Here is a 17,687-nt window from a genome sequence, read left to right as displayed (position 1 = left end):
AGGGTTCAGTCAGTAGGGGTCCCAGAAGAGAGGAAATCACAGATAGTATACCTGAATACTGAGAAAATGGCTGAGAATTTCCAAGAACTGTTAAGACATCATATTACAAATTAAAAAAAAAAAAAAAAAAAAAAAAACTTTAAAAGCACCACAGTATATGAACAAAAGAAAATGTTACAATATCACAACTGAAGCACAGAAAACTGAAGAAAAAAAACTTCTTAAAAGAGTCACATAGATTAAAAAGAGATATATTATCAGGGTAGCAACAATAAGACTTTGGCTGAAATCTTATCAGATATTATGAACCCCAAAATTCAGTAGAGTAACTGAAAGAAGACTGAATGAAAAAAAACCCTCCAATTTATAATCTTATGTTTAATAATTATTATTCAGCAAAAACATCTTTCAGATAATAAAAGAATGCATAGGTTGATAGATCAACTAAGTGATTTTATCACCAGCAGACCTGCACTACAAATATTCCTAATGGGAGTTCTTCATGTTGAAAAAAAGTCTGTTGTTGGAAGCACTAAACTTGAAGAAAAATGAACATTGGGAAAAGTTAATAATGATAAAAACATTTTGTGATAGTCAAAGCTTAGGTAAAGGTAAAACTATATAAAAACACCTGTATGAAAGGTGAAAGGATTGTAAATGGGAACTAAACAATTGTGAAGTTATTTCATTATTCTGAAAATGATAAAATTACTATTTTTAAGATTATAATAAGTCAGGATGCATTTTTTAATCTTTAGTCACCTATTAAATAATAGTAGAATTCATAACTCAAATATTAATAGTGGAGCAATGTAAAGTAATAAAAATACCAAATTAACCAGTAGTCAAGAAGCAGAAGTAAAAGAACAAACACATGGGATAATTGAAAAGTAAACAGCAAATATATATAATATAATATATCAGACATATAGTAACTATTTTATACACACACAGACAGACAGACACACACACATATGTGTATATCTAACACTATAGAAAGAAAATAGAAGACATTAGGACCAAAAGGATTTTGTTCTATACCCACAAGATTGGTTTACATTTTCTTTATGTAATGCATTATAGAATGAAAGAAGTCATAAGCTTGTTTCAATGGATTCCTAATACCTGATTAATCTGGTTAAGCAAAAAACATTTAACACTCATTTATGACTTAAAAAGAAAACCTTAGCAAACTGAGAATATTCTTAACATGAGGTTAAATGTTATCTGAAATAATCTTACAAATAACATTGTACTTAATAGTGAAATATTGAATTAATGCTTCCTTCCCAAAGCCACTGGCCACTTTTACAAATTTTATTCAACAGTATTCAAATTACCCTTCTGGCCAGCCAGTGTCAGACCTGGCAATATAAAACTATAGTAAAATGAAATTAATAAATAAAAGCTATAAAGATTGGAAATTAATTAAAACCATTATTATTTACAGTTTATATGATTATGTATATAGTAAACAAAAGGTTTTTAGAATAGATGAATTTAACAAACTTATTGGATACAAGGTCCAACATACAGAAAATAATTTTATTTTTATTTACAAATAACAAAACTTTGGTAATTAAATTTACAAAATGCCATCAATCTAATGTAAATAAAAACATGAAATATCTAGAAACAAATCTAAGACCTAGGAATAAACTAAGAAAATATGTGTAAGACCACAACATTGAAGACTACTTACAACCTCACATAAAATCAACACGTGTATTTGTTAGCATGAAATTCAATAAAAATTACACACAGACAATGGCTTCTGAAGGTCTGGACTATTTGAAGGGATTGGATATATATAATGGTCTTATTTGAATAGGTTCCTCAGTTTTAACTGATGCTTATGTATCACACTAGTTCTACCAGACATCTATAGGAGTATTTGATGCCATCTTGGTTATCAATCCCTTGTCCTTGTATTATAAATTATGGAAATTATGAGAAATTATGAGATGGATACCTGAGAGTACCTTCTTAATGTTGACCAGAAAGTTTCTGTTCTTATCTTCCATGTATGATTAGTAATTTGTGTCTTGATCCAAACTAATGATTAGGACTAGCAATATCATAAACAGAATTATGAACCTTGTGTATATTTCAGCCTCTGTTATTATGCCCTATGTTACTTCTCCCCTTTTAGGTTTACATGATAGATGTCTAGGTTTCTTGGATGGGCTAAAAGTATAAAAATGGATTGGAATTGTTTTTAAGCTGAATTTGTCACTAATATAGGAGTAGTACAAATCTTTACATAGCCCCATACATCTCTCCTGAAACCCTTCTAATTTTCTGAAATAAGATATTTTAAGCCCATATATTTTCATCCTGTTTCATAATTTTATGCCAGCCATCTTACATTGGAATAATGGAATATATCTGTCAACTAAAGGTGCAGATTGATTGTCTTATATAATACATCAATTGAATATCTCTAATTAACAAAAGTCTTTTTAGTATATGTTGGGGAAAGTGAGCTTATGTTGTTTTAATTTTTTAACCAATATTTTAAAAACTGTTTTTTGAAATTAGTTTCTAGTCTATTTCCATAATATGATTCTAATATATGCAATAATTATTTATCCTACCATCTAAGAAATAGTATGCATTTTACCATCAATGGCATGTCATAGTTGACTTAGTATTTTTTTTCTTAAAAATGTACAAAATAATGACTTAATACTAATGACATATTCAAGTTTATTGAATGTGCATAGATTTTCTTCTACTGTTGTCATTTTGTGGTTTTCTGTATCGTTGTACATATAGTTTATGGGGGGCAAGGTATGGCGGGGGCAAAATGTTATTATCACCAGACTTCCCTTCCACCACATATCAGTATGAGATCCCCAAAATTCTACTAAAGTTCAGAATGATAGACCTTCCTTACTACTTGTAGTTCTAAGATCCAGTAATCCAGGAGACAAATGCTTAGCCAGTTTCATGTGCAGATGTTATAAGTGTTGCTTCCACATATGAGGAAGTACATTCCAACCAACTCAAGCTCATAATGGAGGGTTTTTTTTTTTAGAATTATGATTCAATTTAGTTGTTATATCATTTTATATTTTCCATTATATTAAACATTATTAGAAGAAATGTCAGCTTATCCATTAAATAAAACAAGTGTAGATGTTAGGAAGAAATTCCAGGTTAACTTGTCTATAAATCTTCAGAAAAAAAAATTGTATGGTTATGTATGCTACACTGATAAAATCTAGGAAAAGACATAAAATTATTTTTTAAAAGAAATTGAGTCAGGTGTGATGACACTTGATTGTAATTGTAATCCCTGCTATTCAAGAGGCTGTGGAAGACTTCAAGTTTGAGGCCAGCCTGGGCAATTTAGTGAGTCTCAGTCTCAAAATAAATTTTAGAAAGGTCTGGACATGTAGTCCAGTGGTAGAGTGATTACCCAACACACATAAGGGCCTGGATTTAATCTTCAGTACTGAAAGAAAATCACTCTTTTAGAATATTTAACCTAGGCCCGGCACAGTAGCAAATGCCCAGTTGCTTGGGAAGGTGAACAGGAGGATCACAAGTTCAATGCCAGCAACTTAGCAAGACTCTGTCTCTAAGTAAAACTAAAAGATCTTGGAATGGAGTTCAATGGTAGAATGCTTGCCTAACATGCGCAAGGCTCTGGGTTCTATCACCACCAACCCCCCAAGAAAGCGTACAATACAGTAGTTTTCAGTACATTCACAAAGTTGGGCAATTATCACTACTACCTAATTAAGTAACAATTCTCATTCCCCCAGAGAATCCTGTACCTATTAACAGTCATTCCAGTTTCTTCTCTAGCTGTCAACAACCACTGATCTTTATTCTGTCTTTATGGATTTGATTCTAAAATATTTCATTTAGATGGAATTGTGCCATACATAGGCTTTTATTTCTGGCTTTCACATGTTTTCAACTTCCATCTACATTGGTAACATCAATCTGTATTTCATTCCATTTTATGGTTAATGTTCTAGAGTGTGAGTATACCACATTTTGTTGAGTGGTCATTTGGGTTGTTTCCACTTTATTACTTTTATGACTAATGCTGATATGAGTATTCATATTTAAGTGGGAAAATACGTTTTTTTGTTATCTTGCATGTATCCCTAGGGACGAAATTGTTGGATCATATGATGACTGTATGTTCAACTTTTGAATGTAATTGTTGGATCCTCTGGCAACTCTGGGTTTCAGTATATTTATGTTTAACTAAACTGCCAAAGTATTCTGCTAAGCACTGGCATTGTTTTACACTCCAGACAGCATTGTTGAGGGTTCCAGTTTTTTTCAGACACTTGTTAAAGTTTCTTTTATGATAGGTATCCTAGTACATGTGAAGTGAAATCTTATTTTGGTTTTCATAATGACGTTCAGCCAAAATTATGAAAGTACTTGGATATGTACACTTTGTGGTTTTAGACTTTTTTAATTTTTTATTTGTTTTAATTAGTTACACATGACAGTACAATGACCTTGACATATCATACATTTGAATTAGATAGGATATATTAAAGTTCTTCTAAGTTAGCAATTTTTTAAGGATAGATTTTTCTTACAAATTAATATCAAAGTGGGAGGTTTAGTTTCTTCTCTGAGGATCTTTTAGTTCTTCATTGTGGAATTATAATGAATTTATTAATCTATATAGATCAATCAGAATAGGAGCTTGTTAAATATAAGGTACATTGGGATCTATTATTTGTCCACTCATAGCTATCTCTAGAATACACACATAGTAAAAGATTTTTTTAAATCACCAATTAAAAAACTATTTTTAGTAAAGAGAACTAGAAGCTTCAGCTTTATCACTCAGCCATAGGATCAAAATTAACAAGGAAACCTAATCTCAGACTTTATAGGACTGTGCTCTTTTCAGTGTGTGCAAGACTTTTTCCGGAGTGATGTGATCTGAGCTTTTAGTAGCATACAAACAAGCAGACATGCAAAGAACTAACAAACCAAATTTTGTGTCATCTGCCACCCGACTGTCAACATATGTCAACATATCCCTGATGTCTGTCATCCAAAGAGACTTCATCTGCAGATAGATTCCCTATTGTTGTTGACACCAGTTGGGAATGTATTATTAGGCACAAGCAAAGCAAAATCAGAGCCAAAGTTCCCAACCAGAAATAGAAACAAACACAACAAAAATTTAAAAAACACATTATAAACCAAAGTAGGAAATAAGAAAACATAAACAGGAAACCATTCTGTTGCCTTTTAAGATTAAATCTAGGACAAAAAAAGGGCAAGTGTGGGCTTGGAGACCTGAGCCCATGAAGACAACACAGCTTAATTTACTGCAGAAGGGAGTCCATTTGAACTGTTTTAATGGGACTTCCACACCATCAAAGCATAGTACTCAAAATCAAAACATGATTATCAGAAAAAGTAGCAAATTCTGAAGTTTTACTGAACATATTAGAAAACTACCATAATGACAAGGTAGTCCTAAGGATGATTTGAGAAACTCACGTAATTATATACACAAATAGATTTAAGAATACTAAAATAAGGTTGGTAAGATTCAAAACTGGATAATGTGCCTTAAATCAATAAAACCATTATCTGTTGGTCATTTTCTCTACTAGACTGGTGACATTAATGAGAAGTAGTTTTAGTGAAGTGATAGAGACAAATGTGACTCAAATTAGTGCAGAAGAGAAAAGGATGAGTAGATATATCACTAAAAGTCTCCTTAAAGAGACTTTTCAGCAAAATATTAGTAACTCGAAGGAAAAGGGAGATAAAATAACGATGATGGGATTTTTGTTTGAACTTAAAGTGAACTCATCTTAGAATTATACTTAGGTACTAATAAATCACTTTATTACCTATTCTGAAATCAGCTAATTGAGCAATGGAAAGGGTGCTGCAGCAAACTTGATGTTGCATAACCTATATATACCGATATATATTAATCAAATCTTAGTGTTACTAGTAAACAAATAAAAAAGAAAGGGTTGGGTGACAATAGTCTTGATGTCAGAAAGACTGGAAAGCTTTATAAAGCAGAAGGCCTTAATTTTCATCTGAAAGGATTCATCTGAAAGGTTCATGTAAATGATAGTAATAATTTTTCAAGCAATAGAAGCAGAAAAAATTAAGACTAAGAAATGGAAGAGTAGGAGATACATTAGTGCTAAAACCGTGAACTTTGGGTTATTAGATGAATCAGACTGAAAATGCTTTAATGTCTTATGAATATCATAATGTGCACAATTATTTAGGAAGTCATACTTGTCCTCATACCATATAAGAATGATTTCAAGCATCTAAGAGATATCTTATTTTTTGAGGAAAAATTATATCTCAAAATTTATTCACAAAACATTTCAATATAACTTCTTAATTCAGCCTCCCTAAATGGTAATGCTTGCTGCACAGATTCCTCTCAGAACTTTTATTTATCATAATATTAGGATTTATTCTGACTCATACCTTGACTGCCATCATCACTGTTAAAGGTTCTCTATTAGCTAATGTGTATTTGCACTTTGAAACAGGAAATAGAAAAGGAAAACATGAGGTGGTGGTAAGGGTCTTGTGAGTCAGTTTTTGCAAGTATTTTAAGGAAACTTAAATATAAGAGGTTCACTGGTCAGTAACATTTATCTCCCCACTGATAGCATTGGTTGTTTCTGTTCACTGTTTTTAAAATGTTCATAGATCACTCTGTTGAAATAGCATTGTCACAAGCTGTTCTTTAAACATTGGGGGGATGGTGATTTGATCTCAGAGTATCTGTGGCTGTAGGTCTAGTACTTGACTGGCTTTTTCCCGTAAAACTGTGCCTGGATTATTTCAGAAATAAATAGATTTAGAATTTCAGTTATGCTGACCTGTAATTTATGGATGCATATATGTTTTTACTTTGTAAATATAGTTCATTTACCCCCAAAATGCAAGGCAGACGGATGGGGACTTCAGGAAGAGCCATCACGAAGAGCACCAGTGTAAGTGGAGAGATGTACACACTGGAGCATAATGACGGCAGCCAGTCAGACACAGCTGTGGGAACCGTTGGAGCAGGTGGGAAGAAGCGGAGATCCAGCCTGAGTGCCAAAGTGGTTGCCATAGTGTCTCGGAGAAGTAGAAGCACATCTCAACTCAGCCAAACAGGTAAGTGAGGTGCGTTCCACTTAAGCATCTCAAGTTTTTGCTGGAGTGACAAAAATTGACCTTCATGCTACAACTGGTATTGGGATTGTAGTGTGTATTTGGTTCTTCTTTGGCAAAGAAACTTTATTTTTTTAACTCTGAAAATATGCTCAATTCATGGGATTTTTTTTTTCTGCACAGCTCTCTGAAGAAGGTATCATTTGTTAATCTGCAAAGTGATCAGACATTTTCCTGTAAACTAAAAAAAATTAAGGCCATGTTTACAAATATGCAAGGAAATGCAAAGAAATATTAGAGATCCAAATTGAATTATATGCAAGAAAAGCAACAGGATTCTCTTTTTCAAAATGTTCCATGATTCAATTATCTACAATTCAGACTATATCTATATTTTTTTTATAGAAAAGAAGGTCAGTTGTGCAACTTGAAATATAGTCTTCAAGGTACTGTATGAAAATAATTGGTCTGTGTTTGGTATAGTTTCAATGCAAGTAAAAACCCAGAAGCGGTTTTTACTTTAGAAAAATGGGTCAGTGAATTCCTGCAAAGAAAAATGTTTTAATACAAATTTGTGTTTCGAATGTTTTCTGCTGCTTATGTATCTTAAAAGCTTTATGTCCTGAAGGTATATATTAAAAAAGCAAATGCAGAAGGTAGAGTGACTATTTGTTATTGTAAAATATAATAAAAGACTGCTTTAAATTATGTAATATTTGAACACATGTATTACATAATTTATTACTATCCTCAGTACTTTGTAAAACTGAAGGTAAGTGAAATAGTGAACCAATTTAAATTGTCAGAACTCATTTCTCCTCTTGTAACCAATGGTTCCATTTTCTGTTCCTTAATAGCAAGATACCTGTTGTTACAAAATTTACTTATGAGAAAGCCTCTATGAAATTTTTTATATCTCACTCAGTGTTCTGGGAAGCACATATTTTAAATTATGCACTCTACTGGATATATTGACAAGTAAACAGAGTAGGAAATTTTGAGCCATTTATAAATTGAATTGGGACATATGACATTTTTATCTGTATAAAATAAAAATGGTTTGTCCTAAGGTTAGAATTAACCTAGTATAACTAGCATTCCTGTGATAGGTCTGCCTTTTTGCTACCCAGTAACATAAGGTGTTCTTCTCTTTTTAGTGTTAAGGAGATTCATTTGTCCTCCTTAGGGTCAGGTTTCTTTAGAGTACGAGTAGGAGGTGTTTTTCCATTTATGTTGTTTTGTTGCTTGATTGTTTTTATGACCAGTGGTTCCTGGTTACTGGTTTTGATGTAATTATGCTCTGCAGTATAGATGTGGGATGTAGGGTATAGAGAAAACTTAGACTTCAGACTGCAAAATACGTTATTACCTGGATGAAACTGGGATGTTCTTCAATGTCACTTAACGAAACCTAGGCTTCCTCAGTGAAATGCTGCAGGTTGAGATTGCTTATCTTCTCCCCCCAATACACACAACTCTGTTTCCTTTCTAGTTGTTTAGGGAAACAAATAACTGGTTTGTTTGTTGAGTACTAGTTGAATAAAATAAAGTTCTCTTAGAGTTACATAGGAAGTATACTTGTGGCACAACTTTGTAGGTAAAAGGTTTAAATAATTACTGTGGAAACACTCAGCTCTCTTTGCTTTATTAGTTTAAGCTGTATCCCAATTATATGACTTTCAAATAGTGTCACCTTTCCAGAAATTGCATGGCTAAAAACTTCCATACTTTCAGAGATTGGGTTGCCACATATGAGTGTAAAAAGGCCAAAGTAGCAAAATGGTTCTACCGTACAGTGACTCTGGGAATGATGTTCAACCTCTCTCAGAACACAGTTTGCTTATGTAATGATGGGATGAACTTTCCAAATGTAAAATTTTATGATTCTCTTTCTGCACATAATTTTTACCTTTTGTCTGATAACCTGTTCATTCTGATTTTTCTAGAGCAGATGACAAATGTTGATAATCTTCAATTATCATTTCCCTTTGTTTCAGAGAATAGCCTGATTTTTTTTCTCTTTTCTCTTCTACTTGTGATTTTAATTTATTTTCTTCTATCAGTGATTATATTTCATCACTCCTGTAAATATTTACCAAAATTCAGAATTTCTATGAGGAGTCTTATTTTTTACTGCTTCAGCTTCTGCATGTGGTCATCAAATCTGTATTTCTGGATTCTTCATCATTCAAGAAACAGTCCTTCATTTTTATTGCCCATTAGAAAGCTCCCCTTGAATGTCCCAAGCTGGTATTTCCACATCTCTTAATTTCTAATTTGCTTTAGAATATTTCAATTATAAATAATATTACTTTTTAAATCTCTTCTACAGTTCATAATGGAAATGGGAATAACTTTTTTTTAACCTAAGAGAGTGGAATAAGCAAGTAAGTTTACAAACATTTAATCTCGTTGTTGATGTTAGTTAATGTCAGCCGATCAAGCACATAGCTAAAATCCTATCATTAAACAGTAACCGGATTAGGTTGAAAGTGTGAAAGTAGTGAAGGAAAGGGAAATTCTAAGGAAAGGCCCTTCAATCAGAAATATTTTGGAATTGCATGAGACTTTGGGTAAAGTTTGGTCTGAAGAATGTACAGGAGATTTTAGTTTCCAACAGTTTAGTGACCCAACCTGTGTATGCAATATGAGAACTTCTCCCCTCACTTGCTCACTAATTGTGTGATATTCCACCAGTGGTACTTCTCTCTTTACTAATAAGTGAAGGCATTATTAGGAAGGATCCACAGATCTGTGAAGAATCATCCCTAAATTCACTCTTGAAATTATGGTAATAAATATTATAAGAATGACAAATATTCATGTGTCTATGTGAATAAAACTAATAACATATCTATATTCCTAGACCTTTCACTTGCACTCTTAAGTTATGTATATGGATATGTGCTTGTAAGTTCACTCCCTTATTGGTCACAAGAAACTTACGATTACTATCCCTACTTTGAAACTGAAGAAAATAAGACCTAGACACTAGGTAAATTGGAAAAGGTCCCATAATAAGTGATTGGGTCTGGATTTATTCACTGTATGTGTAGTTTTTTGTTTGTTTTGTTGTCATTGTTTTGTTTTGGTTTTCAGACTCACCCAGGCTGGCTTCAAATTGGTAGGTGGGTGCTCAAGCAGTCCTTTCGCCTCAGCCTCCCTAGTAGTGGTATGCCACCATGCCTGCCTTGGGCCTGAGTTTAAATCCCAGATGCCAGTGCAGGAGCCCATGCTCTTAACCACTATGCTAAAAAGTTTCAAATCAGGTTCAACAAATATTTATCAAACAACTGTATGATTAGTATGTAGTGGGCACCATGTCAAGCCCAGGATTAAGAGCTGGGAATAAAAGGATGAGTGAAATACCGTCCCTGCTCCCAAGGGTACACAGTATAATAAGGCAAGTCACATATATTATTCCAGCTCAGGAAAGGGAATTGTTCAAGTGTCAGAGAGATGCAGGGGAAGCACAAAAAAGAACTCTCATATAGTTCTGAAAGACCTTCCTGACGAAATGAGGCCTAACAAAAACATAAATAAATCAGGAAAATGACACTGGGAAGTACCTTCCAGGGCACAGGAAATAACACTCTGATTATATGTTGAAATTGTTGAGTGATTACTCCCCTGGGATATGGGAAATAACTCTATGTGAATCCTAAAACTATACGAAAGATTTCTGTAATTCTAATGGCTGCTTCTCCTATATACAAAGGATAGGTCACGTCAGGACAGATCTTAAATCAAATTAACACTGTACATCCGAGACCATTATTTCTGAATAGGATTTTTTAGCTTCTATGAAGAAAATACCTATCAGTATAAAATATCATCAGTTTCATAAAATAGAAATTATTCAGTTTACTTTATATTATGGATAAACCATAACTCTAGTGTTATACCAGGTATGCTGAGTATTCAGAAAACAGAAGCACCATCAAATCATTCACACATGAGCCACATATGAGCCAAATAACTAAAATGAGAAAATGTGAAATAAAATGCCAAACATAATAAAATCCAGTGCTGTTTATGTACATTTCCAAAGGAAGTTGGAAGACAATTGATCAAGGACCTGAGTCTCCCAGGAAGAAGGAACATATAGAACTGATAGATGATTGTGCTTTGCCCAAAGGCCAACCATCTGACCACAAGCTCATCATTGCTTAAGTCATTATATCCGAGGATATTTTTTGTTAAACGACTATTTCTTTTACATATTGGCAGGATTTTGACAATTATACTCTGATTATGGAAAAGGTTATAGGACTAATTTATAATTCTCAAACCATCAGGAGTCGATTATGATATGCCAAATAAGAATGTACTAAAATTGCTTCTATGCATATTTAATAATAGATATTTTGTACCTTTTCAATATTTTTTTTTCTCTATCAATGTTTTTTGCCTGTATTCAAAACCTTTCCTTTGAGACCCTGCTTGGGATCCTCTAACTCTGTAAGTTGTCTCCTATTGTTTTGACACTCACCAGAATCTTGCTTTTCCTGCACATACCTAGATTGAGATCTCAAACTTCATTGTTCACCTGATACAAACAAAATTTGGGGGCTACTTCCATGAGCAAAATAATAGGTACATATTTAAAGGTAAAGAAAAAGATCTCACATAGGCACAGATAAACAGAAAAGTTCCACATTCCCTCTTGGTAAAAGAATCTAAACCTAAAAGACACCTTTCAGTCATAAGCCCTGATGTATGTTTTCTTTTTTGTGTGTTACCATGGATACATGGAGCAGGGCCTAGGTGCTTGCCTAGATGCCTGGAAAAGCCTTCTCTATCTGTTTTAGAATCGAGGCATTCACAAAAGGTCAGTTCTGCCTTCTGGCTGCTTCTGTTTTCCTGTAAAAATTCTTAAAACAAGGAATAACAAAATAAATTTATGGAACTATTAAAAAGCTAATAATCTAATGGAAAGAAGAAGGAATTATACTGGGAGAAAACCACAAACATATATTTCAATAAATTAATCCCAGTCCATTAGTACATTTTGGCTAGAGCAAAGAAAAATTTATAGTTATACTGGGAAATAGGTTTTGAAAAAGGATTGGGATAAGGATTTGAGAGCCCCTTTAAGGATCTTTGTTCACCATTTGATACGATACTTTTAATTAAAAGAATAGAAGAAAAACGGTTGCATTCCTGAAGGCTTGAACTGGAGGCAGTTGCAGAGAATCAGTGAGGAACAGCACATGGAAATAAGAAGGGGAGGTGAATACTAGTGGGTGAAATGCCAGATGGTTGTGTAGTGAGCTGAAGAAATCACTACAGAGATGGAAAGAACTAGAGTTCACTTAGGAAAAGGAATGAGTCCAAGGCAGACCCAGCAGAAGACAAGGTGGAATCCCGTATTCAGGGACAACTGATGAGGAAAGAAAGAAGACTATGGAGAAAGGGGTGGGACGGGATCTGAAATGAGACTGAGCCACCGAAGACAAAGAATAGTTCCAAGGGAGATAATGATTTTATTTTTTTATGTTTTTTTTAAATATACAGTGAGAGAGGGAGGGAGAGAGAGAGAGAGAGAGAATTTTTTTTTAATATTTATTTTTTAGTTCTCGGCGGACACAACATCTTTCTTTGTATGTGGTGCTGAGGATCGAACCCGGGCCGCACGCATGCCAGGCGAGCTCGCTACCGCTTGAGCCACATCCCCAGCCCCGAGAGATAATGATTTTAAAGAGAAGGTATTAATCCTACAGAAAGGTTAAACAGTAGGTGTTTGGATTTAGGAACTGAGTGGATTTTCCTGGCCTTGGGTTTGGATAGACAGTGAGGAAGCAGCACAGGACTTAGCATGGCTGGAGCCCATCCCACTCTCCATCCTGTCATTTGTTTCAGCTCCTACTCTAAACATCTCATCCACCTCCACATTGGAATCAGGATGAGGCCCTTATCATGGATAGAAGGAACTAGGACACAGATGCTATTCATAGTAGCTCAGTAGCATAAAGTGAGTCTGCCCCACCATCTCTAAAGGCTCTTTACATGGATGGGGCTGGGGCTGAAAAAAATGGATAAATAGAGGCAATTATTATGAGTTTCTCTTCCAGAAGTTTAACATTAGGAAGAATTGAGATTAAGAGTGACCAGTACTTCTTTCTTCCATTCTAAAGACATTTACTAAAGAGGAATTTAAGAAGTACCAGGAATAAGTGGGAGGGGGGGTTGTGTGAGTGTGTGTGTGTGTGTGTGTGTGTGTGTGTGTGCGCGCGCGTACCTCAGAACAAATGAAGTCTGAGAATGTTTCCAGGATGAAGTGTAGGAGAAAAAACCTCTAGATGGAGAGATTAAATGATGCAATACAGAAAGTTTTGGTTAATGGTGTAAAGTTCCAGAGAACAGAGATAATTTAAGAGCACAAGTTTATTCTTGGAGAGTGCGAAGGATGATTCTTTTCCTGGGTTTGATGGAAAAGGAGAAATGGTTAAAATATAGACAAGTATCAAAATGGGAGTATTGAAAACCAAAGGAGCTTGAGTCAAAGACCCTTGATCTTCCCAATGCACATAAAGTAGGAGCAAATAGACAGAATAAGGACATAGGATGAGAAATATAAGAAGTTAATTGAAACAAACAAAAGTGCTGCTGAACCCCAGCATGGTGACACACACCTCCAGCGGCTTGGAAGCTGAGGCAGGAGGATGGCTAGTTCAAAGCCAGCCTCAGCAAAAGCAAGATGCTAAGCAACTCAATGAGAACCTGTCTCTAAATATAAAGTACAAAATTGGGCTAGGGATGTGGCTCACTGGTCAAGTGCCCCTGAGTTCAATACCCAGTAACCTACCCCCCACACACACAGACACACACACACACACAAAAGTACTGATGAGAAGGCCTGGAGTTTCATCTGATTTTGGATAATGCAAATTATCTGAAAAATAATTTTTAAAAAGCATTTGCTAGGGATCAAGGCCACCTTGAAGATATCCAGTCCATATTAGCTTCTCTTTTCTTTCAAGAGTATCTTCCCTGCTTCTCTGAATTCCCAGTATCTGACCAGCATTTTGAAATCACCCTAATATTCTTTGAAAGTATATTCCTATGATCTTCTAGAGTCTTTATATATGTACACACACACACACACACACACACACACACACACGATGTGTTAAGGATTGAACCAAAGGACTCACACATGCTGAACATCCACAGCCACTGAGCTATATCCCTAAATGATGGTCTAGGTCTTGAGCTTAGTTTAGAAGTTTTTCTGCCATGGGCTCATGGAATGCTGTTTATTATTTTGACTCTTTAGATCATAAATACCAGAAATTTGATGCTCTGTCCTAGCTTTCTTTTATCTACTGATATTACCTTTTCCCAATGCAATGAGCAAATTCCATATTTATTCTGAATATGGTTCTTATAAGATTTTTTTTCTTTTTCCTTTCGCATTTTTATCTCTATGAAGCATTTCAGGAGGTCTGCCAGTGGACTTAAAAACTGTATAGTGTTCACTTTCCTACAAGGCTACATTAGAAAAAAATATATAAATATTCTAATTTTGAAGTACACTAATAAATGTTTTATTTCAAAATAGGTTAATAAAGAGTTTCTGAATTTCCAAGTTATGTCATTGACTTCTCAAGATTAAATCATTGGTGGAAACGAAAAATATTGCCCTTGTTCTTCTGTCAAACAATAACATATGCTCATAAAACTATGTAATTCACTTACACCTCAAGGGAGAATGCTTAATTAAGCTTATTTCCCCATGAGTTCAAGGCATTATTTTAAAAATCTTGTTGTTCCTGTATAATAATTATGCCTCCAAATGCCAAAAATCCTAAATCCTCTTCCACCGTTCTCTTTTCAGTTTTCTTACCAAAAGTCACACAGGTGACACAAACCATAAAATAGTGAGTACCTGCTGGTAAGGCACATTTACCTCAGGAAAATGAATGTCTTACATTTACCACAAGACTTATTTCTTCCCCTTCCAACCAGTTCACTCTACCAAGATATTCTCTATGTTTTAAGTGTAGAACTGTTTTGTGAAGACTCTCTACCTTTAGCTTTACAAAAATAAGTTTATAGCTGCTGGGAAGCAAAACTTAAGCAGTCTCTGAAGATTTTAAGAAAATTTTCTTGGATCTGCTGATTATTAACAATGGAAGTAAAAAATACTTAACAAAGGATATGTACCCCCCCCCAAATTTTCAGAAACTGTAAGCTACTGTGGATCGAAATCTTGCTTAGATCTAAATTCCTTATCTGTGCCTCATTTATTTGATTCATTTAACAACACAAGAAAAACATTCTGAGGAACGTAATGTTTCATGTTCTTTGTTTCCTGAGCACAAAATAATGGTGCCAGAAATGATTCTCCTGTCTGCAAAGCCATCAAATGAATGTAAGCATGGGTTCTTTTATTTACTGTTTCTGTCTGGCGTTGGAATTCACTACTGTTAATAGAGATTCAATTCAGCTATAGTAACTCATCTTCTGAGCAGATGCCCTAATAAGGAGTAGTATTTTCAAACATACTCCAGCTGCTATTTTTGTTCTTTTGCTTGCTATGAACTATAAATCTTGAGTTTGGCTGACTAAATTGTACATACACTTTTGAGTTGAAAGAAAAAAAATATTGATTTGAATAGAATTTTTAAAAATTTTTGTAGCTTAGGATTTAGAGGAAGGAAGTAAATTTATCAAGTGTGCCTTGAAAAAGGCACAATACTAAGAATTCAACTGATTACATGTGGTGATAATTAATTTAACTTACTAAGATAATTTTTAAGTATGAGAGCAATTTCAGAATGGGTGTCATAAGATATTGTAGCAAAATATGGGAAAAGAAATGTTTCTGATTATATATAAGCAGATGGCCAATTATAGTACACCCTCATTTAAGTACATAGTGATTTTTAAGATATTTTCTTGATTGTTAATGTTTTCACATTTTTAACACAGAAAAGCAAATGGAAGATAAAATTCATACAGTGTTACCTCTAGTTGCAAAATCATTGTGATTGTATATTAAGGCTACTCTTTTTATGAGTTTATATTAACAATGCAGATAAAATCATTAGCAATAATAGTTATAAGTTATTGAGCAATTGCCATATGCCAGCCAGAGTTGTAATTGCTTTGTATGTATTAATTATTGCAGTCCATAAAACACAACCACATGGCACTATTATTATTCCCATTTTGCAGGTTCCATGACTTATCTGAGGTCACATAACTCTTAGAAACTGAAGTAGAGCTTTCATTTTTAAGAACTTCACCACAATCCCATTCAAGTGTATGTACACACAGAAATACCCTTTTATATGGATTTCTAAAACAACCACAGATTTATATTTATTTATTTATACTTTTAAAGAGTAAAGAGTAAACATTAGCCTTCTCTCTCTCTCTCTCTCTCTCTCTCTCTCTAGAAGATTACTTAGGACACCATCACAGGAGACTTGTGCCAGGAATTGGATGACTTTAAGATAGAGACTTAGGTCTTAGAATGAATTCTTGGTATGGGAGAGCTAGTGGCTAACAGGGTGGAGGGGAATGTCATATGTAAGGGGGCATGATGTTTCATCTACTAAAGACAGTGATTACTGAGAAAAGACTATATAATTCTGTAAATTCTGACTAGGTGGAAATTGGAACAGTCAATGGAAAAGATTTTTCCAAGCAGTTTGAGAATCACTAGCCTATTAAAGGAAAGTGAAGTCAATGACATTACCTAGTAAGTATATAACATAGAAGGAGAAGATGATCCAGAAGAGACTCCTGAAGAAAAATAATTCAAGTCCTATTTGAGCCCCATTTCCCCAACTGTAGAATGGAATAATAAATAGTACCTATCTCAGAAGACAGTTGGGAAGATTAAATGAAACTGTTTACAAACAGTTTAGCAAAATACTTGTCACATAGTAATTGCTTAGCAATAGTAATAAGAATAAGCTATTCTAGTAATTCCAAGGAACAAATCAAAGGGCGGAAAAGATCAGGTGTCAGTGACATCTTTCATTGATGGCAGTCCAGGTCATGTTAATCTGGCTGATAATTTTTATCTGTTCATTAGATGTCAGGTAGTTAGTAGAATACAGATTCTTGAGATCTAATATTTGAGGTGCTTTTTTTTTTTTTTAATCAGTAGCTCTCAAAGTTCTTCCTGTCCAAGTCTGTCATTGAGGACAGGGGTGAAATGTCACCCCTGGCCTCAGTCATTTGCACTTGCTCACATACTTATGGATTCCTGAAGTATGTTCATCTCTAATTAGGCAAATCTGCAAGAGCTTGATCTAAGCCCTCTCTTTACCAGCTACCCCACCCTGCTCTGTTACCCAGACTTTACTGTATTTGCTCAGACGTAAGCAAACTCTTAGCTTAAAACCCATTTTTTATGGTCAATGAACCAAGAATAATTTGGTTTTTTTTTTTTTTACAGTTAAAGATAATCAAATTAGAATAATATTCATGACATGTGAAAATTATGAAACTCAATTTTGTCATCCATAAATACAGATTTATTTGAAATACAGCCATATCCACTCAGTTACATGTTATCAGTGGTTACT

At 34.1% G+C, this 17,687-nt stretch overlaps 1 protein-coding gene across 41 annotated transcripts in view; it reads left to right on the top strand.

Annotated features, from left to right (window-relative positions):
- The window catches only part of Rims1 (regulating synaptic membrane exocytosis 1), a 451,978-nt gene that overhangs the window by 378,848 nt on the left and 55,443 nt on the right, over positions 1–17,687 (top strand). For 22 of the 41 annotated variants that reach the window (XM_071613918.1, XM_027928014.2, XM_027928040.3 and 19 more), the window contains one exon: positions 6,908–7,143. The exons of 14 other annotated variants lie outside the window; for them this stretch is intronic. In XM_071613918.1, the coding sequence (XP_071470019.1) occupies positions 6,908–7,143 (236 nt within the window). The remainder of the gene's footprint in view (positions 1–6,907; positions 7,144–17,687) is intronic. 5 more of the 41 variants (XM_027928042.2, XM_027928034.2, XM_027928024.3 and 2 more) reach the window with 1 other exon arrangement.

The sequence above is a fragment of the Marmota flaviventris genome, chromosome 6 (assembly GCF_047511675.1).
Source record: "Marmota flaviventris isolate mMarFla1 chromosome 6, mMarFla1.hap1, whole genome shotgun sequence".
NCBI classification, from domain to species: domain Eukaryota; kingdom Metazoa; phylum Chordata; class Mammalia; order Rodentia; family Sciuridae; genus Marmota; species Marmota flaviventris.
Note: the sequence above shows the minus strand (reverse complement) of the source record. Positions and strands in the feature narration are given on the sequence as shown.